This window comes from Sphaerodactylus townsendi, linkage group LG15 (assembly GCF_021028975.2).
Source record: "Sphaerodactylus townsendi isolate TG3544 linkage group LG15, MPM_Stown_v2.3, whole genome shotgun sequence".
NCBI classification, from domain to species: Eukaryota; Metazoa; Chordata; class Lepidosauria; order Squamata; family Sphaerodactylidae; genus Sphaerodactylus; species Sphaerodactylus townsendi.
Window position 1 is genome coordinate 29,892,258 of NC_059439.1, and position 24,386 is coordinate 29,916,643.

The following is a 24,386-nucleotide window of genomic DNA, read 5'->3' on the forward strand; positions in this document are numbered from 1 at the left end:
TTTCAAACTGTTTTCAGTGCTCTTTGAAGCTGTGCAGAATAGCAAAATCCACTTGCAAACCGTTGTGAAAGTGGTTTGAAAATGCATTATTTTGCGTATGCGGAAGGGGCCAGTCTTCCTCTCATGTGTACTTTTCTTCTCTTTTGCAGTTGATGGCGCCCGGCCCTCCAAAACTGTCATGTAGACAGGCCCAGCCGCAGGCAATTTTGTTCTGTTGAATGTTCAGGGGTGTCTGTCGCTCCCTCAAAATCCAGTTTCTTCCTGAGGAAGCTACAGTCTCCCAGTACTGGGTCGCTGTGCCCCCCAGGTAAATGGGAACAATGTAGCACACCTGTGAACCACACTGGACTGTCTGTATCAGAGGTGTCTAGAGCATCTCTTCTTCCCCTGTATCATTTCCAGAAAGGTGAAAAAACAATGAAGCAGAGGCTTTAATAGAACAGTGCAGCATAACCCAGTTTAACAGACCATCTTAAAAAAAAAAAAGAAGAGGGCCTACAAGAGCTTATAAAGGGAGAATTTTTACCCTTTGACACGGCTTCCCTGAAATCTCAAAGGCAAACATTTCTGACTGGACATCAAACATACCCGCAATCTCTGCACGTCCCAAATGCTGGAGAAACACAGCGGGAGAGAGGCGGTGCTCCAAAATCTCGCACAAGCCACCTGAGTCATCTTTGGCCGAGAAGTGCAACACACACGGGGCCGTGTTCCAAAACCTCAGTATATTTAGTGGGACAAATAAGTCGAGTTTTATCCTTGTGGCGTCTGAATGCACACCAAGGTATGTGTAGGACGTCCTGGGAATCTCAGGAGCCACGGAGCACAAGAATAAAAGCAGAACTGTGCCTCAAAATAGTAAGTGGTCTAAATAACGTATGGGTTGTGGAAAGTTTAGTGGGGGAGGGGTGGGGGTAGGAGAAGAACACATCGAAGACACCCAGGAATGACCCCACGAATTCCGATAATCTCTCATGGCTTTGGGAGAAGAATACTTGAAATTTCACCCACTTTGTGAGTGAATCTGGGGGATCTAGGGTAGAAAAGATAAACAGAAGTCCACCCCACCCCCCAAATTATCAACTTAGCATTGGGAAATTGGGGGGCTGGGTGTGAGGACAGAGATTCACAAGAACATGACCATAATTTCTGAGCGGCCTCCGAACAGACCTTAACTGGGAAGCAGGGGAGGAAAGAATTTCGTTGCCAAAACAATCCGACTTTTGAATATGGATGAATATTATTAATTAAAAAGACAATTGTCAACATTAACTTGGATGTGTTTGGGGTAGTATTTCCGTCACTCGAGCAGGGCCAAGCCGGACCCGTCTCTGTGGCTGCAGAGTTCAGACAAAATGGCAATGGGGAACAGCAATCCAAAACATCACACGAAGAAGAGGGGGCACAGAATCTTTCCCTCGCCTGTACTTCTCTCTCCCAGAACAAATTCTTGCTTCTCCTTAGCAGTTTTGCCTTCAGCAGGGATTATTCCAAAGGCATCAATAAAAGCTGATAGACAGATGTCCATCCGTACCTCATCCACACAACACAGTAGTTTCTGGAATATGTTCGACCACATCCCACTCATTTTCTGGAACCTTCTATCCCTATTGTTACCCGCTAAGTCCCATTTTCTTCCATACCATCCAGCAGTCTCTGCTTCTTCATCTACCACCCCTGGTACTGCCTTTAATCTACTGGATGTTACACTAACTGTTGGTAGCCTATTGAGTTTAGAGGGAGAGTCGGTTTCATTTTTTATCCCAAGGAAAAGAGACATCTAAATCTTGCACGCGCTCCTGGTAGACCCAGTCGAAACGTCCGCTCTGCTCAGCTGTCAGATGGTTCTTCCAGTCACCAGAGATCCCTGCAAATAGATGGCAAAAATTAATACACAAATAGATTCAGAACAGCCAGAGGGAAGTACTTCTGCATGCAGCTCATGACTAGCCTGCCAGAGTGTTTCGCTACAAGCTGTGACAACGGCTGCTATCCCAGAGTCATGGGCGAATTCACGCAGGATAGGTCTGCCAGTCTTCCAATTAGCTAAAAACGGAGCCCCCATCTTTCAGAGGCAATCTATTTCCAATTGGCTGAGAATTAACCCCAGCACGGTGAAGTGGTTAAGAGCAGGTGCACTGTAACCTGGAGAACCGGGTTTGATTCCCCGCTCTGCCGCTTGAGCTGTGGAGGGATGTAATCGCACCTCTCTATTCTGCATTGGTTAGACCTCACCTGGAATATTATGTACAGTTCTGGGCACCGCAATTCAAGAAGGATATTGACAAACTGGAACAGGTCCAGAGGAAGGCGACCAAAATGGTCAAAGGTCTGGAATCCATGCCCCTACGAGGAGAAACTTAGGGAGCTGGGGATGTTTAGTTTGGTGAAGAGAAGGTTAAACATGATAGCCACGTTTAGATATTTGAAGGGATGTTGGGGAGGGAGCAAGCTTGTTTTCTGCTGCTCCAGAGACTAGGGCCAGGAGCCATGGGTTCAAGGTGAAGGAAAAGAGATTCCACCTAAACTTCAGGAAAAACTTCGTGACAGTAAGGGCTGTTTGACAATGGAGTTCACTACCTCAGAGAGTGGTGTAGTCTCCTTTGGAAGTTTTTAAAGAGAGGCTGGATGGCCATCTGACAGGAGCAGCAGTGGCGTAGGAGGTTAAGAGCTCATGTATCTAATCTGGAGGAACCGGGTTTGATTCTCCGCTCTGCCACCTGAGCTGTGGAGGCTTATCTGGGGAATTCAGATTAGCCTGTACACTCCCACACACGCCAGCTGGGTGACCTTGGGCTAGTCACAGCTTCTCGGAGCTCTCTCAGCCCCACCTACCTCACAGGGTGTTTGTTGTGAGAGGAGAAGGGCAAGGAGATTGTAAGCCCCTTTGAGTCTCCTACAGGAGAGAAAGGGGGGATATAAATCCAAACTCTTCTTCTTCTTGATTGTGTGGTCCTACATTGCAGGGAGTTGGACGATGGCCCTTGGGGCCGCTTCCAACTCTATGATTCTACAATTGGCCCAGTCTCACCCCATGAGCCCTTCGGGGATGGGCGGTATAGAAGTCTAATAAAATAAAATAAAAAATAAAATAAATGAGCTTTGTGGCACAATAGGGATTTGAACTTCATTTGTGCCACGTTGACTTACTCAAAACCAAGTGAAATTAAAGAATAAATAAAATGAATCTAACTGGGTTTTGCCCCAGAAATGGCCTGATTTTAGGGTCTCTGACTTGGTTTCAAAGGGTCTAACGAACAAGAAACAGTAACTGTCTTTTTAAAAATCCAATTTTCAAGACTTCAGTAGGCAACAGACCAACCCTTCCCTGTTTGGACAAATCTGCTGTTACCGCCAGTGGCTGGCAGGACCCCGAGATGTTTCCTGAGCTGCTGAAGGAATGAGGAACAGAAGCCCACATGGCTCCCTGACGCATGAACATAAGAACATAAGAACAAGCCAGCTGGATCAGACCAGAGTCCATCTAGTCCAGCTCTCTGCTACTTGCAGTGGCCCACCAGGTGCCTTTGGGAGCTCACATGCAGGAGGTGAAAGCAATGGCCTTCTGCGGCTGTTGCTCCCGATCACCTGGTCTGTTAAGGCATTTGCAATCTGAGATCAAAGAGGATCAAGATTGGTAGCCATAAATCGACTTCTCCTCCATAAATCTGTCCAAGCCCCTTTTAAAGCTATCCAGGTGAGTGGCCATCACCACCTCCTGTGGCAGCTTATTCCAAACACCGATCACACGTTGCGTGAAGAAGTGTTTCCTTTTATTAGTCCTAATTCTTCCCCCCAGCATTTTCAATGTATGCCCCCCGGTTCTAGTATTGTGAGAAAGAGAGAAAAATTTCTCTCTGTCAACATTTCTACCCCATGCATAATTTTATAGACTTCAATCATATCCCCCCTCAGACGTCTCCTCTCCAAACTAAAGAGTCCCAAACGCTGCAGCCTCTCCTCATAAGGAAGGTGCTCCAGTAGTGCACCTTCTCCTTAAAGGGAAGGTGCTCATAGGGAAGGTGCTCCAGCATGAGTGACACCAGAACCGGGAAAAAAATTAGAAAAGGATCTGTCACCTCCACAGGAGCATTCCTGACTTCAGAGAATATCTAATCAATATGAGAGAGAGGTTAAATAATGGGCAATCAATTAACAAGATGTGACTGATTAAATGACCAGAAAGCCAATCTAGAGAAGTTGTACACGTGAGGGACAATTAGTATGACGGGAAGGGTTTTTTTTTAATGAAATCAATTCCCTCTACAACCTGAGGCAGACCAGTCCAACCCAGCACTCCGTCACCTTATTCCTGCCTCGTTTTATTGCCCGTGCAGGTCAGGCCTTGGTTTTAGATGTGGGAAGAGATTCAGACTGATACTGGCCATCTATGATCTGATCTTTCCACATGAGAGTCAGTGTGGTGTAGTGGTTAAGAGCAGGTGCACTCTAATCTGAATAACTGGGTTTTGATTCCCTGCTCTGCCACTTGAGTGGTAGAGGCTTCTCTGGTGGACCAGATTAGCTTGTGCACTCATAAGAACATAAGAACTAGCCTGCTGGATCAGACCAGAGTCCATCTAGTCCAGCACTCTGCTACTCTCAGTGGCCCACCAGGTGCCTTTGGGAGCTCACATGCAGGAGGTGAAAGCAATGGCCTTCTGCTGCTGCTGCTCCTGAGCACCTGGTCTGCTAAGGCATTTGCAATCTGAGATCAAGGAGGATCAAGATTGGTGGCCATAGATTGACTTCTCCTCCATAAATCTGTCCAAGCCCTTTTTAAAGCTATCCAGGTTAGTGGCCATCACCACCTCCTGTGGCAGCATATTCCAAGCACCAATCACACGTTGCGTGAAGAAGTGTTTCCTTTTATTAGTCCTAATTCTTCCCCCCAGCATTTTCAATGGATGCCCCCCTGGTTCTAGTATTGTGAGAAAGAGAGAAAAATTTCTCTCTGTCAACATTTCTACCCCATGCATAATTTTATAGACTTCAATCATATCCCCCCTCAGACGTCTCCTCTCCAAACTAAAGAGTCCCAAACGCTGCAGCCTCTCCTCATAAGGAAGGTGCTCCAATCCTTCAATCATCCTCGTTGCCCTTCTCTGCACTTTTTCTATCTCTTCGATATCCTTTTTGAGATGTGGCGACCAGAACTGAACACAGTACTCCACTCTTAACACATGCCAGCTGGGTGACCTTGTTCTTCGCTCTCTCAGCCCACCCTCCTCACAGGGTGTTTGTTGTGGGGGGGAGGGAAAGGAGATTGCAATCCCCTTTGAGTCTCCTTACAGAAGAGAAAGGGGGGATATCAATTCGGACTCCTCCTCCTCCTCCTCCTTCTAATTTAGCCCAAAATAGCTTTGCTCCCCCACTTGGATTGGAGTGGTGGTGTTGTGGAAGAAAGGGTTAATTATTATCGCCATCCGATATCACTTCCCTGATCAAAATTGGATCTGGACTGCTTTTTGCCCCAGAAGGGAAAAAAGAAAGGCACCCACTGTGTTTGACTTTCCCCCCTGCCACACTTGAAAACTTCAGAGAAATGGAACAGGAGAGGAGAATTCACCCACCCCTTCCCCAGCACTGAAGTTCCAATCCACCTGAGTTCCTCTGGTGGCTTCTTTTTCAGGCTAAATCATACATCTGAGTGCAGATTCCCAGCGCCACGTGTATTCTGGTCCTTAGCAGAATATCCCTAGCTGCCGTCCCTCACAACTGGAGGGCAGGTCACCCCCCACATACACCCCGTTCTGCCATTACCTTTGCGAAGAAAAGCACTCTTCTTATTGTCCATGATGAATCGTGGTGCGCGTGAGAAGTTTGACATCTTATTCTTTTTCATGGCTTCGAAGGAAGCATTTGCCACCACAGAGTCTATAGCTGCGTCGTCTAGATCCTTGCCCAGGAACTGGCTGAGACGGACTACGCTTCCCCGCAGGTCCTGGAGAAGCAATGAGACAAAGTAAAGGAGATAGCTCTCTGGTTACAAAGGTGGTACTTCCAACACAATCTCGAAACACTACACAGTTAAACCAGGGATCTTCCCAAACAAGAGATACCATAAGGATGCCAGCGTGGTGTAGTGGTTAAGAGCAGGTGTACTCTAATCTGGAGAACCAGGTTTGATTCCCCACTCTGCCACTTGAGCTGTGGAGGCTTATCTGGTGAACCAGATTAGCTTGTGCACTCCAACACACGCCAGCTGGGTGACCTTGGGCTAGTCACAGTTCTTGGGAGCTCTCTCAGCCCCACCTACCTCACAGGGTGTTTGTTGTGAGGGGGAAAGAGAAAGGAGTTTGAAAGCCTCTCTGAGTCTCATTACAGGAGAGAAAGGGGGGATATAAATCCAAACTACTCCTCCTCCTCCTCTTCTAACTGCTTTACAAAACTGTAAATGTTTAGTGTTCTTTTTTTTTTAGCTGGGTGCCATGATAATCTAATAGGTTTAGGATGGGATTGAATCTATATTTCCCTAGTTCTCTATTTCTTGCTGTCCTCTAAAATCAAAGGTCTTAGCCTCCTGCTCCCTTATCTTAAGTCCACCAAACCACAATGCCCTCCCAGAGGAGTCAGCCATTATAGACTCTGGTCTCTTCTCATCTGGCTTTTGGCAAGTTTTTTTCTTGCCAAATGCTTCATTCAGTTTTTTTTTAATGGTTCATTTGTTGGAAGTGAAGGACTGTATGTTGTTTCCTGCTTCAGTAACAGAGGAGGACTTATCAGTGAGTCAGATAGCTAGAGAGGGTCAAGACATTGGTCACTTCTCTCTCTCACTCACTGACACTATCCCTTTGATGTGTAGATTGCCACTCTTATGGACTTCCTTCCTTCCGGCTTCTCCTCCTCTCCTCTCCCCTTCTCTTCTTATACACCTTCCATCTTGCACCATGTGTGCAGAGGGGTGCAAACTGCATCTCCCTCCATCCAGCTACATAGATTAAAATAGAGAACCTATCTCTCCACTTTTCTATCCAGAATGGGGTTCACTAATAAAGACTCCTCTTATTAGTCAGAAACTACAAAATGACTCTGAGTTTTCTTTGTGACAGTGCAAACATGAATGCCTTGGAGAAGCTCTGCTGTGCTTAGCCACCATGCCCTCTGCTTGTAATGCAAAGGAATCTCTTACCAGAGAGAATTACCAACAGGTTATGGGCCCAGCACGCTTCCACTGCCCAACATCATTTAACCTGACAGCAGTTTTGGCAAGACTAATAGATAACAAAGCACTTAACTAACAAAGCCCTTTGTTAACAATCATGGCCAGTATATTTCCACCACAAATAGAATCCTGTTTTTGTGCCTGTGCAAAAGGCCGTCGAGTAACTTTTGACTTTTGGCGACCCTATGAATGAATGACCTCTTTTGCAGCCTCGCTCAGGTCTTGCAAACTGAGGGTCATCATGGCTTCCTTGAGTGAGTTAATCCATCTCAAGTTGGGTCTTCCCCTTTTCCTGCTGCTTTCAACTTTCCGTAGCATTATTATATTCTCATATTATGGCCCAAGTATGAAAGCCTCTGTTTAGTCATTTTAGCCTCTAGGGAGTGTTCAGGCTTGATTTGATCTAGAAGCCACTGATTTATCTTTTTTGCTTTGGTTTACACGCAGTCAATGGTAACTTAATTATTTTTTTAAATTTTAAGTCTCAAAAACTGAACATTTTACATGTACTGCAGAATCTCAGACAGCATTCTAACATGTTACAAACCAAGCTGCGCAACACACAACAGAAAGTGTCTCCCTGCTCATGGACATGCAACCAGGACTAGAAAACTAAAACTAGGACACTTTGTGCAGATTGTCATGTGTGAACATTATTTCCCCCTTTTATATACTTTAATGACTTCAAGGCCCAGGTTCCGTTGCCAGAATAGACATTTTCCAGTGGCCATGGCAGGCAAAAGGTATCTACGCTTGCAAAACATATGCAGCTAAAACGATATAATAGCTACCTCTTGCAGCTCCTCATATGTGATGAAGAAGAAGTTCTCCTGGTCCTTCAAGTTCATCCAGCCTTTAACATGGTCAAACCAGGATCCAAAAGGCACTGCAGCAGTAAGCAAGAATTAGGTAGGTCCTACACCCCACACTTGGGGAGAAGAGGAGGGACTCTCTAAACCGCAGGGAGGGAAATCACATGAACATGTGAAACGCCCACTCAGACTGGCAGCCATTCTCCCAGATCTCAGATAGAGGTCTCTCCCATTGTCTACTACCTAGAGCTTTTAGCTGGAGATGTTGGGAATTGAACCGGGGACCTTCTGTTTGCCAAACAGATGTTCTACCATTGAGCTCCCCATTTGCCCCCCATTTACTCACCATCCCCTTTTAGAAACTCTTCCAGGAATTGGTCCAAGGTTCCAGGGTCTCTGAAAGGGCGAAACATCAAGGCAAAATGGTAGAGGGACACCAAGACATCTTTCGGGTTCCTAACGGTATAGATTATCTGTCAGGAGAAGGGAGCCGGTTGAGCATGCAAAATAGAATGCTGCAATATTAGACAATGCAAGCCAACTCCACCGCTATGAAATCTAGATTAGACCGTTTACACACGCATTGATGACATGTGGCACAATATTTTGGCATCCAGAAAAATACCTGAGTCCGTGGTGGGTTTATGATTTTATACCAGAAGTTCAGGCTGTGCGTGTAGGTGACCCTAGTCTTTAAAATTTCTGAGGCTAGCAGTGATTCTTTAGTGGTTAAGAAAGGGAACTCCACCAGAGCCGCCACCTTTTCAAATGCCAGCTGCAGCTGCGCCTCTTCCAGCAGTTTGACACGCAAGAAGGAGGAGGAGGAGGAGGAGGGCCTTACAATCTCCTTTGCACCACCACCACCCCTCCCCACACACAACAAACACCCTGTGAGGTGGGTGGGGCTGAGAGAGCTCCAAAGAACTGTGATTAGCCCAAGGCCACCCAGCTGGCATGTGTTGGTGTGCACAAGATAATCTAGTTCACCAGATAAGCACCAGAGTGCACCTGCTCATAACCACGCTGGTGACACTGTTCAAGACGTGTTCCTGACCCACTCCCCCCTGCCAATCGCTGCAGATCAAACAATTTTTTAATGACCCAGCAAAAGCCAGTTGAAAATTTGTCCATGCCTCAGGGCTGCTCATATGGTCCTGTGGTGCTCTCACTCTTACTGGCGTTCCACCACTGAAGCCTTGGCACTAAAAGCAATTTCGAAGGCTTCCTTTCATTCGGCAGCAAGGGCGTATGTCTTGACCAATCCTTCACCGATCAGCCATTGTAGAACAGTGGCTGACAGTGCAGTTCTAAGTTGAGTTATACCTTTCTAAGTCCATTGACTTCAGTGGGCTGCATGAATGTTATTCCCTCCATGGAAATCTTTCTTCTGGTCCTCCGTCTCAGAATGGGCCCATTCTACCATATTTTCTCCTCCGTGCTGTATACCCCTATTCCGGCCCAGAATTCCTTCGCCCCACCCCGGAATGCCCCCATTCCACCCCAGACTGCACCCGTCCCACCCCAGAACCCCCCCGCCCCGCCCCAGAATGCCCCCATTCCACCCCAGAACACCCCCGCCCCACCTTGGAATGCCCCTATTCCACCCCAGAATGCCCCCGCCCCGCCCCAAAATGCCCCACTCCACCCCAGAATGCCCCCGCCCCGCCCCGGAATGCCCCCATTCCACCCCAGAACACCCCCGCCCTGCCTCAGAATGCCCCTATTCCACCCCAGAATGCCCCCGCCCCACCCCGGAATGCCCCCATACCACCCCAGAACACCCCCGCCCCGCCCCAAAATGCCCCATTCCACCCCAGAACACCCCCGCCCCGCCCCAGAATGCCCCCATTCCACCCCAGAACACCCCCGCCCCACCTTGGAATGCCCCTATTCCACCCCAGAATGCCCCCGCCCCGCCCCAAAATGCCCCACTCCACCCCAGAATGCCCCCGCCCCGCCCCAAAATGCCCCATTCCACCCCAGAACACCCCCGCCCCGCCCCAGAATGCCCCCATTCCACCCCAGAACACCCCCGCCCCACCTTGGAATGCCCCTATTCCACCCCAGAATGCCCCCGTCCCACCCCGGAATGCCCCCATTCCACCCCGGAATGCCCCCGTCCCACCCCCAGAATGTCCTCACCACGCCTCCACAGGGGGTGCCCGGTGCATCATGCCCCCCGTCCCTTTGGAGCTACACCTCTGCTGACAATGTTCTTACCTTGGCTTTGGACTTGAAGAAGTCCTTTGCAAAGAGCTGCACGGGAAGGTGGGAGCTAATGAGGCGAGGCGACTTGTTAGTCAAAGCCCTCCGGTAGCCCATCACGGTCTCATACCAAGGGCCCCGGTTCCAGTTGAGGACTGTTTGGCACCAGGTGGGGTCTCCGTTGCTCATGATGAGACTTAAGATGTCCAGCATCCACACGGTCCCTAAAAAATAAAAGGGCGGTAGCCCCCAAACCATTTATTTGTTTATTTATTTAGAAAACGTATATGCAGAAAGCTACTGGGGAAAAAACTCCCATGTTTCACATGCTGAAACACTCCCTATTTATTCTACTCCCATGTTTCACATGCTGAAACACTCCCTATTTATTCTATTTAAAAATGTTGGCTGTTTGTAATCCTACTCTTCAATGTATGCCTGCAAAGGATGCCTTAGGCCCCTTTCAATCCACTTTCAAGGCACTTTGCAGCTGGATTTGACTGTGCGGAATAGCAAAATCCACTTGCAAACAGTTGTGAAAGTGGATTGAAAGTGTATTATTCTGCATGTGCGGAAGGGGCCTTAGAATCTACCTTCCAAAACAGCCATTTTCTCCTGGGAAACTGATGTCTGTAGTCCGGAGATCAGTTGCAATTTTGGGAGGTCTCCAGTTCCTACGTGGAGGTTGCTACCCTAGAAGCAGCCCATATAAGTCTCCATGGAGAGGACTGGAGAGGGGGGGGAACCACTGAAAAGGCCCTGCTCCACCAGAGAGGATATTCTGAGCCTGTGAACAGACTTTAATATTCATAGAATGTAGAGTTGGAAGAGACCCCAAGGATCATCGTCCAACCATCTGCAATGCAGGAACACACAATCAAAGCACTCCCAACATATGTTTGGGAGTAATAAAAGGAAACACTTCTTCACGCAACGTGTGATTGGTGTTTGGAATATGCTGCCACGGGAGGTGGTGATGGCCACTAACCTGGATAGCTTTAAAAGGGGCTTGGACAGATTTATGGAGGAGAAGTCGATCTATGGCTACCAATCTTGATCCCCTTTGATCTGAGATTGCAAATGCCTTAACAGACCAGGTGATCGGGAGCAACAGCCGCAGAAGGCCATAGCTTTCACATCCTGCAGGTGAGCTCCCAAAGGCACCTGGTGGGCCACTGTGAGTAGCAGAGTGCTGGACTAGATGGACTCTGGTCTGACCCAGTTGGCTTGTTCTTATGTTCTTATATTTATCCAGTCTCTGTTTAAAAACCTCCAAAGAAGGAGACTCATGAGTGTTTATAATACAGTGGGATTATACTGAAGGAGTTTGGGCATTTTTTAGTTTTAGGTCTGTGGAAACCGTAGGCAATTTTTCATTGCACTGTTGTTGTAAATTCTGTGCTTATTGTATCCTTTTCTAATTTTGTAATCCAGCGTAATAACAACGTTGTATATACAATGCTGTTATTATATTGCTCGAATTTCGTAATTGTGTTTCATTGCACTTTAAGTTGTGTGAATTACAGGGTTGTTTTTGCATTCTCTAATTTTATAATTAGGCTTGTCCAATCTTGTCAGATCTCAAAAGGGAAGCATGTACAGCCCTATACTGTGTTCCACAGAAAGATGATCGTTCAGTCAGTTACGGTGCGGCGATTGAGCAAACTGCTTCCACATTAGAATATGGCCCCAAACAAATATGAGAATTATCATTCCTCAGTTGTAACAGTCCAATCCAGATGGGGGGCTGAATCTGCTTTTGGAGGCCCGTGCTGGTGCATTTGCCACCACTTACACACACACACGCACCATGAAATTAAACCAGCATGAAAGAACAAATCCCAATGTTATAGCAGCTGCAAATCAAAGATCCTAAAAGGCTAGGACAGCATAAAACAACATAGAATCGATGAGTTGGAAGAGACCCCAAGAGCCATCAAGTCCAACCCCCTGCAATGCAGGAACACATAATCAAAGCACTCCTGACGGATGACCATCCAGCCTCTCTTTAGAAACCTCCAAAGAAGGAGACTCCACCACACTCCAAAGTAGTGCATTCCACTGTCGAACAGCCCTTACTATCAGAAGGTTTTTCGTGATGTTTAGGTGGAATCTCTTTTCCTTCACCTTGAACTCTCCTGGTCCTAGTCTCTGGAGCAGCAGAAAACAAGCTTGCTCCCTCACCAACATGACATCCCTTCAAATATCTAAACATGGCTATCATGCCACCTCTTAACCTTCTCTTCACCAAATTGAACATCCCCAGCTCCCCCAGTCTCTCCTCGTAGGGGCATGGACTTTAGACCTTTTACCATTTTGGTTGCCCTCCTCTGGACCCGTTCCAGCTTGTCAATAGTCAAATTGTCAAAAAAATCAATTTGAAATTCCAGTTTGCCTTGAATGAGTCCTCACTATATGGTTGGCTCTTTAGGATAAAGTTGCAGGCACTCTTAAGGACATAAGAACAAGCCAGCTGGATCAGACCAGAGTCCATCTAGTCCAGCACTCTGCTACTCGCAGTGGTCCACCAGGTGCCTTTGGGAGCTCACGTGCAGGATGTGAAAGCAATGGCCTTCTGTGGCTGTTGCTCCCGAGCACCTGGTCTGCTAAGGCATTTGCAATCTCAGATCAAAGAGGATCAAGATTGGTAGCCATAAATCGACTTCTCCTCCATAAATCTGTCCAAGCCCCTTTTAAAGCTATCCAGGTTAGTGGCCTTAAATATCAAGTTAAGAGGGAGAACATTTTGGCATCTGCAACTTCTCCCACCCATTGTCTTTCCTGATGCTTACCATTTTCAAGGTGGGTTTAATGCAGCTTAAGGAACAGGGTGAAAACTCTATGAGATAAGTCACGTTTGATAATGTTCTTCTACAATATTGTTAAAAGTTTTGCCCTGCGCTGAATTCTAACTCTGGCGTCACCGCCTCACACATTCAAACTGCTCCGATGGGCCCCGTCCCTCGCCAGGAAGTTCCGCACCTGATTTCTGGTAGGTGACATTGAAAATGTCGTCATCTCGAACTTGGAAGCTGTTTTCCACCAACTGCAGGACTTGTTCTGAATAGATGAGATGAGGAAAGTTGATCCCCTTGTATTGGAAATAATCCTTGAACATTCTGCTAAGGGCCGCGGAGATAGCATGCAAGGCAAGTTGGCAGCAAGGCTGAACCCAAACGGAGAGCTCCGTGAGTCGGGAGATGCAGCAGGATCCTGAAAAAACATTTATGCGATATCAGCCGAGTTGTTGAGAACACAGAGCACAACCACAGTGTATGCCCCAATAGTAGTTAGAGGGGAAAAAATAAAAATAAGGCCAAGTAAAGTTTTTTAAAAGTATTTTTTTACTCAGCTAAAAACTCCCTGTGCATTTTGTCAACAGGCTTTCGTATAGGGATCTGCAATAGAATAGGCAAATATCCATTTCAGAGAGTACATAGACAAGCCTTTATTGGCATTCCAAAATACAATAAAACAATTGTCCATAAAAGGCAGATAGATACAGCAGCCATTCAGAGTCTTATCAATAGTTTAGTCCAAATGGACTCATCAAAAGTGCCATTCCTATACACCTCTCCACAGACCTGATTAAATATTCATTCATTCATTCATTCATTCATTCATTCATTCATTCATTCATTCATTCATTCATTCATTCATTCATTCATTCATTTATACTTTAGACTTTTATACCGCCATATCCCCGAAGGGCTCCGGGCGGTGTTCAATAGGCCAAGTTCTCATAAACACGTAGCGATGGTTGTTTACATAAAATTATCAAACATGTCGATATAATGACATAATTAAACTTATGTATACAAATAAAGCACTGTGATAAAAATAAAATTGCAGTTTGTATAGTATAATACCTGCACCTGTAGGAAACGGTAAATTGTAAGGCTTATGTGCCAGGGTACGAACAATAGACTGTAAGGCCAATTGCCAGGATGTTAAGTGTCAGTGGTAAGAACCAACAGAGACAAGCCCAAAGTAAGAACTGTCATATACATATTGTTGATATAATCATGCTCTGAATAAACAAATGTACTTTTGGGGAGAACAGGGAGTATGTAAGAGGCTGTTGATCTTGACTCTGCTGCCCTGCCCTTCTCCAGACCCTACCGAATAATTCTTGGGTCCCCCGATACGGTTAGCAGACAAACCTTCTGCTCTATAAGAGATAGGGGGTCCCACCCAGTGGTGGGATCCAAACATTTTAGTAACAGGTTCCCATGGTGGTGGGATTCAAACAGTGGTGTAGCACCAATGGGGCTGGGTGGGGCATGACGGGGGCATGGCCAGGCATTCCGGGGACGGGGGATTAATAATTTCTCTGTTACTGTAAAAAACGCTTACTGTAAAAAAAAAGTTCCTAATTTCCAGCTGGTATCTTTCTGTCCATAATTTAAACTCATTATAGCAAGTCCTATCATCTACTGCCAACAGAAACAACTACTTCTCTAATTGACTGCCTGTCAAATACTTAATACTTTCAATTACTTCATTTTGTTTCTAGAAATCAAAAGAAGGAGACTTTCCTTAAACAAGGAACTTTACCATATTTCTAAAACATGTTTTTAAAACAGCCCAACAGGGAGAATTATCCCGTTTTCTAACCTTTGCTAACCAGCCACATAGGAAACAACAGGACTTCATGATTTTTGGACCTAATGGAATTTCTAACGGAAAAGCAGACCCAATTAGTAACCCCCTCTCGGCACACTCAAATAATTAGTAACCCACTCTCGGGAACTGGTGAGAACCTGCTGGATCCCACCTCTGGTCCCACCCTGCTTCTGGGCAGTGGTCCGACTGACATCAGATCCATCTCCAGCAGGCAAACAGGTGGTGGCAAAATGTAACCAATTAAGTATTTGCAAAGTTTTTCACTCTCAAGTCCCAATCCTACTGTGATCAAGATGGTATCACACAATGCTCAGCTTTGAAAACTGTATAAAAGATGCTTTTTGAAATGTATTTTTTGGACGCTGGTTTGGCTGATTGCAGCACTTTCCACTTTATTGCAATAAAAGCTTCAAAAGCTTACGTGCTTCATTGAACCAATCCACGTATCTCTGTATTATTGAGAGACTATTGGAAAAAAATTCCAACACGCCTGGATGGTCCAGAGGCTAGCCTGATCTCATCAGATCTTGGAAGCGAACCACGGTGGGGCCCAGTAAGTATCTGCAAGGCGATGGTAAGCCACCTCTGCACCAGCCTCCGCTTCTCTTGGCTGAAGGAGGCGGTGGCTGCTGGTCCAAAGTACCAAAGGAGGTGACTCAGGTGTGCTGGAGGGAGCACTCAAGACTGGGAGCAGAGACAGGTAAGGTAACTGAACAAGCAGCCACAGGGCAGTGGCGTAGTGGCAAGGAGGCAGGGCAGGGTGCGATCCGGGGGCATTTGAGGGGTGTTCCGGGGCAGGGGGGTGGAACACAGGCATGCCCCGGGTGTAGTTCCCCCTTGCTCTGCCCCTGCCACATGGAAACCCCACTCCGAAGTGAATAACCCCAGGGTACGGTGGTCATGCATAGTGGGCCTTCGTGGACTACTTTGGAGCACAGCGGTTTGGCCCCATTTAGCTATCGTCGCTACACCTATGTGCCATGCATTTCATCCTCTTTGGAACAGCCACCTAACCAAATCAGTTCCCGAAGCTAGTAATCCTTCACGCTGCGCTTCCTTTCGCCTATCTTGACTTTATTGTGCATCAATTTTGTGGGGTCCCTCCCCTCCTGACATTCTGGTATGATTAGAAAGGGATGAAAAATGTCCGGCTGCCTAGTCTTCGTTGCACAACAACAACGGCACGCAAAGCATCGTGCTGGAGAGGTTTCTACAGTCAGGTGCCTTTCTGCTTCCACCATCAAGGTGTGTGCGTTTTTGTGTGGGTCTGGGCCTTCCCTGCAGGGTTTTCAAGGTTAGAAACGTTCAGAGGTGGGTTGCTTTTGCCTGCCTCTGCGTGGACTGAGAGAGTAGCATCCCATTTATACTTCGAGAGAAGCTCTTAATCTTTCTTATCCCGGCCAAGGCCTTCAGGTACGTTGGTAACATCGTAAGAATATTGCAGGTATCAAAGAAACCAGCCACGCCAGTCTGACTTGATTGGACGCCTCCCAAGCTGACATAAACAATACCACAGTTATGACAGGCACTTCAGTAATTCCCCAACTGAATGCAAAGAGAATGTGATGTTCCATGAGAAACCAGCTCATTAATTTAGCAGTTAAAGATTCCTCCTACAAGCCCAAATAGAGAGATCGGTAAGAGGAGGCTGTACGCTGCATCTCTGCATGATTAAAACCACCTTTGGCCTGCTTCTGTCCAGCTCGCCTCTACTCTAGAGTCAGTCATTCGGTGTGTCGCTGCATTGAATGAGGTTAGGTAGCTCAATGTGTCAAAATGCGAAGATACACAGGAAACACTTCTTCACGCAACGTGTGATTGGTGTTTGGAATATGCTGCCACAGGAGGTAGTGATGGCCACTAACCTGGATGGCTTTAAAAGGGGCTTGGATAGATTTATGGAGGAAAAGTCGATCTATGGCTACCAGTCTTGATCTGCCTTGATCTCAGATTGCAAATGCCTTAGCAGACCAGGTGCTCAAGAGCAGCAGCAGCAGAAGGCCATTGCTTTCACCTCCTGCATGTGAGCTCCCAAAGGCACCTGGTGGGCCACTGCAAGTAGCAGAGTGCTGGACTAGATGGACTCTGGTCTGATCCAGCAGGCCAGTTCTTATGTTCTTATACACCAGAATTACTTCGGAGGAGGCTGCCCATTACATCTCTGTGTGAGTTGGTGCTCTAGGCACATCACCTTCCCCTAAGAAGCGACAGCCAGACAAGAGGCCAACAACCAGAAATAGAAGGAAGATGAACTCCTGGGGGAGACGTAATTTTCACACTCTAAAACAGGGGTAGGGAACCTGCGGCTCTCCAGATGTTCAGGAACTACAATTCCCATCAGCCTCTGTCAGCTTGGCCAATTGGCCATGCTGGTAGGGGCTGATGGGAATTGTAGTTCCTGAACATCTGGAGAGCCGCAGGTTCCCTACCCCTGCTCTAAAACAAAATATTTTTTTCAGGTTAGTGAAGTTTGCCTCTAATTTTAATTCAGGAGGAAATGTGTGATTCACCGGGATACACTGTTTGGATATAGTGCCTAAACACTGCAGTGGGTTGATGGATGGAAAGTACACAGGGTACCTGGGTGTGGTACATGACAGAAAGCAATGGCTTAATCCTAATATAATAGCTTCCTTTTCACCTGTCAGGTGTATCTCCATTATTTGAGGGGAGTATCCTAAGGATCCATATGAATCTGGAAGTCAGTTAAGTCATGAGACATCTTTCTTCCGGTGCTTCTGCCTTGTCAAGGTAAACTATTGGAAAGAGATATGGTGTTTTCTTCAGTGGCACCCAGGTTGTGAAATTCTTAGTCAATTAATTTGATGCCTATGCTAACATCTTTCAGGTGCCAGGAGAAATCCAAACTGCCTGCTCATATTGCTAAAAACTTCTGATTTTATCAGTTCTGAATTTGAGTTTGTTTGTTTGTTTTGAACATCACTGTTTTTCTGGCTTCTGTTAGCTACTTCTGAGAGCTTACAAAGCAAGAATGTTCTTAAAATATACACACAGAAATAGATTAGAAATTATTTCTTTTTTACAACTTAGGAACCCAGGTTGGTATAACAACCTGTGCCAGGCCGGGAGGGCATATACACAAGGTCATCTAACATGGAAGAGTTACCTTTTTAAAAAATGGAGCTATTCTCCATGTTTATAGCTTCGGGTATGTGTGTGTCATAAAAACAGAGATTTTAAAATTATTATTATGGTAGATTTCACAGCTGCCAGATCTTTAGCTGGTTGTTGGCCTTCATTACAATTCGAGCCTCACCCAGAGGCCTAGGAAGTTGTAATGTATCGGCGTAGTATTCGTGTGGATCCCAGCAGGGCTGCCTTCTGAATTTGACAGATGTTAATTTTGTCAATTCAAAGATGTATTATTGTAGATTTCACAGCTGCCAGATCTTTAGCTGGTTGTTGGCCTTCATTACAATATTATTATTATTATTATTATTATTATTATTATTATTATTATTGTTGTTGTTGTTGTTGTTGTTGTTGTTGTTGTTGTTGTTGTTGTTGTTGTTATTATTGTTATTATTATTATTTCTCTCAACATGTTTACAGAAACAGGGGCTTTTATTCATTTTGATAACTGTATGCAGGGAATGGGGTTGCCAGCTCCGGGTCGGTTAATTCCTAGAGTTGTGAAGTTACAGTCTGGAGAAGGTGGGATCTGAGGAGAGAAGGAACTTCAGCTTGATATAACTCTACCCTGCAAAGCAGCCATTTTCTCAAGAGGAACTGACCCCTGTATTCTGGAAATCACTAGGGGCACCCCTAGATTGAAACCTGAAAAGATGGTTATTCTGGATTAATTGGAAAAATTTACTCTACCATGTGTGACCTTTCAAATATAGAATCATAGAGTTGAAAGAAACCCCAAGGGCCATCAAGTCCAACCCCCTGAAGTGCAGGAACACACAATCAAACCACTCCTGACAGATGGCCATCCAGCCTCTCTTTGAAAACCTCCAAAGAAGGAGACTCCACCACGCTCCAAGGTAGTGCATTCCACTGCCGAACAGCCCTTATCATCAGGAAGTTCTTCCTGGTGTTTAGGTGGAATCTCTTCTCTTTCACCTTGAACCCATGACTCCTGGTCCTAGTCTCTGGAGCAGCAGAAAACAAGCTTGCTCCCTCACCTACATGACATCCCTTCAAATCGCCATCATGTCACCTCTTAACCTTCTTTTCACCAAATTAAACATACATAGCTCCCTAAGTCTCTCCTCGTACGACATGGATTCCAGACCTTTTACCATTTACCATATAATGGGGTGGGGGTGGGGGCTTCCAATATGAGCATAATTTTCTCTGGAAGTTTCTTTTATCTAGAGAAGGGGGTTTGTTTCCCCACTCAGTCACAGGAAGCCTGCTGGGTGACCTTGGGCTAGTCACAGTTCTCTCAGAACTCTCTCAGCCTATCTGTTGAGGGGAGAGGAAGCGAAGAAGTTGAGATGCTTCTTTGAGACTCCTTATAGAAGAGAAAGGCAGGGTACAAGTGCAAAGTTCTCTTCTTCCACCTGCTTTACAGGTCATGCAGACTGTCTATGCTAATTCTTGGGAAGAGTATTCCAACTGGATGAGTGACTGACCTCTGGCAGTCTGAACTAACATTATTACTGTACTGTTAGTTCTTTTGACGTAGCCTTTGTTATTTTAAACTTCACTGATCTTAATCTTGCACCACTTTAATAAATATCTTTAATTATGTCTTGTGGTGCTTTGTCTTCAAGTGGTTCTAATTTCAGTACCTAGGCCTACCTGGCCATATCTAGCAGGTTAATTGTTTTCAGAAACTCTCATTGCATATAGTCTACCTAGCAGGGGTGACTTGTTTGGTTTCAGGAGCAGCAGTGGCGTAGGCGGTTAAGAGCTCGTGTATCTAATCTGGAGGAACCGGGTTTGATTCCCCGCTCTGCCGCCTGAGCTGTGGAGGCTTATCTGGGGAATTCAGATTAGCCTGTACACTCCCACACACGCCAGCTGGGTGACCTTGGGCTAGTCACAGCTTCTCGGAGCTCTCTCAGCCCCACCCACCTCACAGGGTGTTTGTTGTGAGGGGGGAAGGGCAAGGAGATTGTAAGCCCCTTTGAGTCTCCTACAGGAGAGAAAGAGGGGATATAAATCCAAACTCTTCTTCTTCTTCTTCAATCCCAGGAAGGTTGGAAGCTTACCCTTGGCTTCTTCTGGTTGTTTAGGTAGTGAAAAGTTGGATGCACGGAATACATATTTATGTTCTGGCTATCACATGGCTATCCCCCCATAACATGCACTCTGAGAGGTGGGTGGGGCTGAGAGAGCTCCAAAAAACTGGGACTAGCCCAAGGTCACCCAGCTGGCCTGTGTTGAGTGCCCAAGCTAATCTGGTGAACCAGATAAGCCTCCACAGCTCAAGTGGCAGAGCGGGGAATCAAACCTGGTACCCCGGATTAGAGCGCACCTGCTCTTCACCACTGCAAAACTTATGCAAATTTCCATTAGTAGATCCATCCAAAAAACAGTGGGCCAGGCAGGGGCGTGGACGTGGTATTTCTAGCCAGAAAACACAGGAAGAGAAAGGGTTTAGTGTTCTCTAAGCACACTCACTTCCCCCCCTTTTTTCACACCTGCACCTCCATTCTGTTTAGAAACAAAACTGTACAGAAAACCTTTACTACTGGCCTCAAGGCAACAGTATTTCCTAACTACACAAACAAGGGGTTTCAGCCAGAGGCAGCGCCCTCTCTAGAGTCGTTCAGAAGTTAATGTACTGACTGAGCAGCAAACTGGACTCATCAAAGATAACCACCTCGCTAATGATCTACGTCTTCTGGAATGAAAAATGTGAGCCAAGAGCTGCTGATCTTGCTGGCGGATGTTGATTCTCTTTTAATGCATGTTGTTAACCATTCGTTCGCCCACTGATGGTGCACATGAGCACTTCCCAAATCATGTGGCGCAGGACACTTTCGCGTGGCACGAAAGAACCGCTAGCGTGTCGCAAGAAATCAATCCGACTAAATCGAAAAGCACCCGCCCACGAAGGAGGCTGCTTTGGCTTGGCCCGGCACCCTCCTGTCATATTACCTTCTTCATAAACAGCCTCCGATGGACCGGGAGCGATTGGTTGATTCAGTCACACGTGACAGTGATGCGGCAAAACCACTTGCTCACAGAGGAGGGTGCCCGTTGTGTCTCTGCATGGTTTACTGGAGGAGGTGTATTGGGCCTCGTTTTTTTCTGAGGGTCATTATTAATGCTCTCACGCTCTAAAACATGTTCAGAGCGTAATGGCGTTGATTTGCAGGCTTGCAGGAGAACAGTTTGATCCCAACAGCCCTCTAGAGACCAAAAGACTTTTGGGATATAAGCTTTCGAGAGTCAGTGCTCGAAAGGACCCTTGACTGTCAAATCTTTATACCCTGAAAATCCTGTTGGCCTCTAAGGTGCTGCTCGACTTGAATGTAGCTGTTCTATTTGGGTTGGTGTCCCCCTACCCATTTCGGTTAATCCAAAATGCCCTACAGCTACCCTGTTTTTCACTCCTTTACATTTACCCGATCTCCCCGATTTATTTAGATTACACTACTTGTTGGACAACCCTGATCCTTCTCTCTGTATGATAGTGGCAGACTTTCTCTTGGAAATTACTAAATGCCAGTAGATTTCCTAACATGTATATCCTGTATTGTATATGCTTTTTAATCTGGTTTTATTATTGTTGTACTGCTGTCTATGCCAATAAAGGTTTGCTTCGAATACCCTGTTTCTCCGAAAATAAGACATCCCCTGAGCATAAGACGTAGTACAGGTTTTGCTGAAGTGCTAAATATAAAACATCCCCCGAAAGTAAGACGTAGCAAAGTTTTTGTTTGGAAGCATGCCCGTCGAACAGAACACCAGAGCATGCAGCTGTGGAGCGGAAAAATAAGACATCCCCTGAAAATAAGACATAGCGCGTCTTTGGGAGCAAAAATTAATATAAGACACTGTCTTATTTTCGGAGAAACACGGTATCTGAACATTGAGACATAATATTTGGTACTTGCACAGGACTTTGGCTGTTCGACATATTTCATATATATTATCTTGTAATCCTAACAACAATGTACTAAGGTAGGTCACTCTTAATCACAGATTGCAGATGGTGGGGTGAAGCTCAGAAAAGATTGGTTGCCTAAGAAGGCGAGATTAGACACTTGGAATCAGTCCGGAGTTTGGATGCCACTATTAAAAAGAAGAATATTCCAAAGCAACTGATCGCATAAGCCCTTGAAGGTTGGGTTTTCTTTTGCGGCGGATTTGGGGATTTGCACAAAATTCCTAAGGGCAAGTTTTTCAACCCAGAGCAATCTACCGCTCCAATTATGACTCTTCACCCCTCCCCGTATCTGAGGCAGCTAAGCAACCCTGCCTCCTGCTTCTCGTTCTCTGGAGAAATTAGAAGCTAACCTACAGTAGTCAAAATAAACACACCAGATCTATTTTTGTCCCTGCTGCTCCCAACCAAATTGTTCTATAGCCTTTCTCCAACTTGCTGGCTTGAGGGGAAAAAAATATCCTTTAACTAAGGATTAGGCCAGGATCTTTTAGATTGCGCACTCATACAGCCTTGTACCGGCTGAACAAGGTTTAATTTATACATTCATTTCACTTACAGGCTGCCTTTCTCCTCAGAGGGGAACAAAAGCAACCGATAGCGTCCTTTTCTCCATCACTTTATCTTCAGTGAAGTAGGTTAGGCTGACACCGTGCGATTGACCCAACATCACCCAACGAACAACATCACCCTGGCACAGTGGGGATTTGAACCCGCTGGTTCTTCTTTAACCAAGTCCCTCACACTAAAAACTAAAACCAAGTGAGCCATCTCCTGCCCCAGCAGAGACCAACCTATGATACTGATGGGGAAACTGAGGCCCCAGAGACAACATACCAAAGAGGAGATGTTTGGGGAAAGGGTCTGAAAACCAAGTCTTCCTCACTTTCTGGTGCAACTGGTACGGGTTAGATTCTAGACAGCTGTAAATTCTTGTGGTTATTATTTCCAACCCATGCCCCACCCCACACACACATCTTTGCCTCTCACTGTTGTTCCCCTTTTCTCCCCAAATCCCTCACCATTATTGTGTCCTTCTTTGTGGTTTCCCCCCTCCTTTTCTTCTTCATGATCTCTCTTCTCTCTCTCCTCTTCGGTTTACTCTACCATCGTCTATCCCTCCAGCTCACTGGATTGGATTCAGCCCACTTTTCTGCTCACGGACCAGAAAGGAGAGGGTCCCGTAAAGATCCATCCCAACAAGGTTATGCCAAAAATTATGGGACTTTTGTAAGATGGGGACTATTGTGAGGAGGAGGACAGGGTAAGATTGCGTGGGAAAAATCTGGCCGGACCCAATCAACAATTCAGTAGTCTTCCAAATTATCTTTGGGCACGCGGGCCACCTACAATGTGCCCTGCAGCAGAACATAACCTTTTATTTGTGGGCGCTGATCTTTCCACCCCACCCTGGATGCTGTACATCCAAATCTTCCCACATCCAAATCATCCACCCACCCTTCCATGTTTTCTCTAGTCTTCCCCAATGTTCTACAGGCACTCACCTGTCTGATTTCTTCTATAGGGCAATGAGGCTTCCTGCCAAATGCTACAGGTTTATGAGGTGCACCAAAGGCCGCTGGGGATCGGTCGTTCTCTGTCTCGCCTCAAGCAGTCTCTGTCTCGCCTCAACCCCATCACACAAGCTTGTGCATCTCTCCTCCATACACCGGGACTGCACACAAGTGTTCTTCCAGCGCATCCCCTAGAGTTGTTATAGTTTCAAGACTTTCCCTAAGGGTGTGCAATTGGTTGACTCAGTCCAGTGGGTGTTAAATGAGGAGGCTGTCCCAGTTAAGGGTGTTTTGGCACCTTGGAAGGAGATCAGAGCTCCTCCCATGCCCGGCAAATGGACAGACAGGAGCACGCTCGGACGTATTTTCATACTTTGCTGAGGGAAATTTGACAAGAGCAATTTCTTGACTCAGAGAAACTGACTTTCCATTGTATGTGAAATAAGAGCCATCCTTCCTTTGGGGTGAATTTTGTGTCACACCATATCGCACTCCTAATTGCCAAAAAAGCGTGTTTTTCTTCTTCACAGTGGACCTAGAAGAACTCTGGTCACCTTCCACTGGAGTCAATCCAGAGACACTCTTGATTATCTTGTGTTGCAATCTCAGTTTAGGGGTGGGTGGGATAACTGTAATTATTCCCACTGGTAGTGGAATAAATGCTAGATTCCAACTTGAAATCCATCTTTTGTATAGATCTGGTTGCGCCAAAATTCTGACCTCGTTTCTTTCTTTCTTGGGGTAAAAACAGACTCTTTCTGGATTCCACCTGGGCAAATTCGGTTCTGGTGTCAATCTTCCCCGAGATACGTCTCATAATAGCCAGTTGTGACATGGCATGAGCAATTTTTCAAAAAGGCACCCTGAGATTCTTAAAATAATCCTGAGATTCTTAAAAGACAGGGCAGGATAATAATGCCGTAGGCAGATTTTTTTTAAAAAATATATTGTTTTAATTTTTAATTTTTTTGGTT

At 46.1% G+C, this 24,386-nt stretch overlaps 2 protein-coding genes across 3 annotated transcripts in view; one reads left to right on the plus strand and one right to left on the minus strand.

Moving 5' to 3' along the window:
* CA11 (carbonic anhydrase 11) overlaps positions 1–1,272 on the plus strand; it is a 14,818-nt gene extending 13,546 nt beyond the window's left edge. For both annotated transcript variants that reach the window (XM_048518056.1, XM_048518055.1), the window contains one exon: positions 150–1,272. In XM_048518056.1, the coding sequence (XP_048374013.1) occupies positions 150–184 (35 nt within the window). In that variant the 3' untranslated portion in view covers positions 185–1,272. The remainder of the gene's footprint in view (positions 1–149) is intronic.
* On the minus strand, positions 1,266–23,566 carry LOC125445173 (sulfotransferase 2B1-like). The gene is made up of 7 exons (XM_048518069.1): positions 23,404–23,566; positions 13,165–13,395; positions 10,198–10,406; positions 8,324–8,450; positions 7,957–8,051; positions 5,764–5,944; positions 1,266–1,867 (listed from the first exon to the last, which is right to left on the minus strand). The coding sequence occupies exons 2-7, from the start codon at positions 13,298–13,300 to the stop codon at positions 1,752–1,754; spliced, it is 864 nt and encodes a 287-aa protein (XP_048374026.1). The 5' UTR covers positions 13,301–13,395; positions 23,404–23,566; the 3' UTR covers positions 1,266–1,751.
* Between the last annotated feature and the right edge of the window lie 820 nt (positions 23,567–24,386).

Coding starts and splice junctions, on each gene's coding strand:
- LOC125445173 (XM_048518069.1), bottom strand. CDS start 13,300: ATGTTCAAGGATTATTTCCAATACAAGGGGATCAACTTTCCTCATCTC. Junction 8,451..10,197: donor TCTTCAAGTCCAAAGCCAAG/GTAAGAACATTG, acceptor TTCTCCTGACAG/ATAATCTATACCGTTAGGAA. Junction 8,052..8,323: donor AGAGTTTCTAAAAGGGGATG/GTGAGTAAATGG, acceptor TTACTGCTGCAG/TGCCTTTTGGATCCTGGTTT.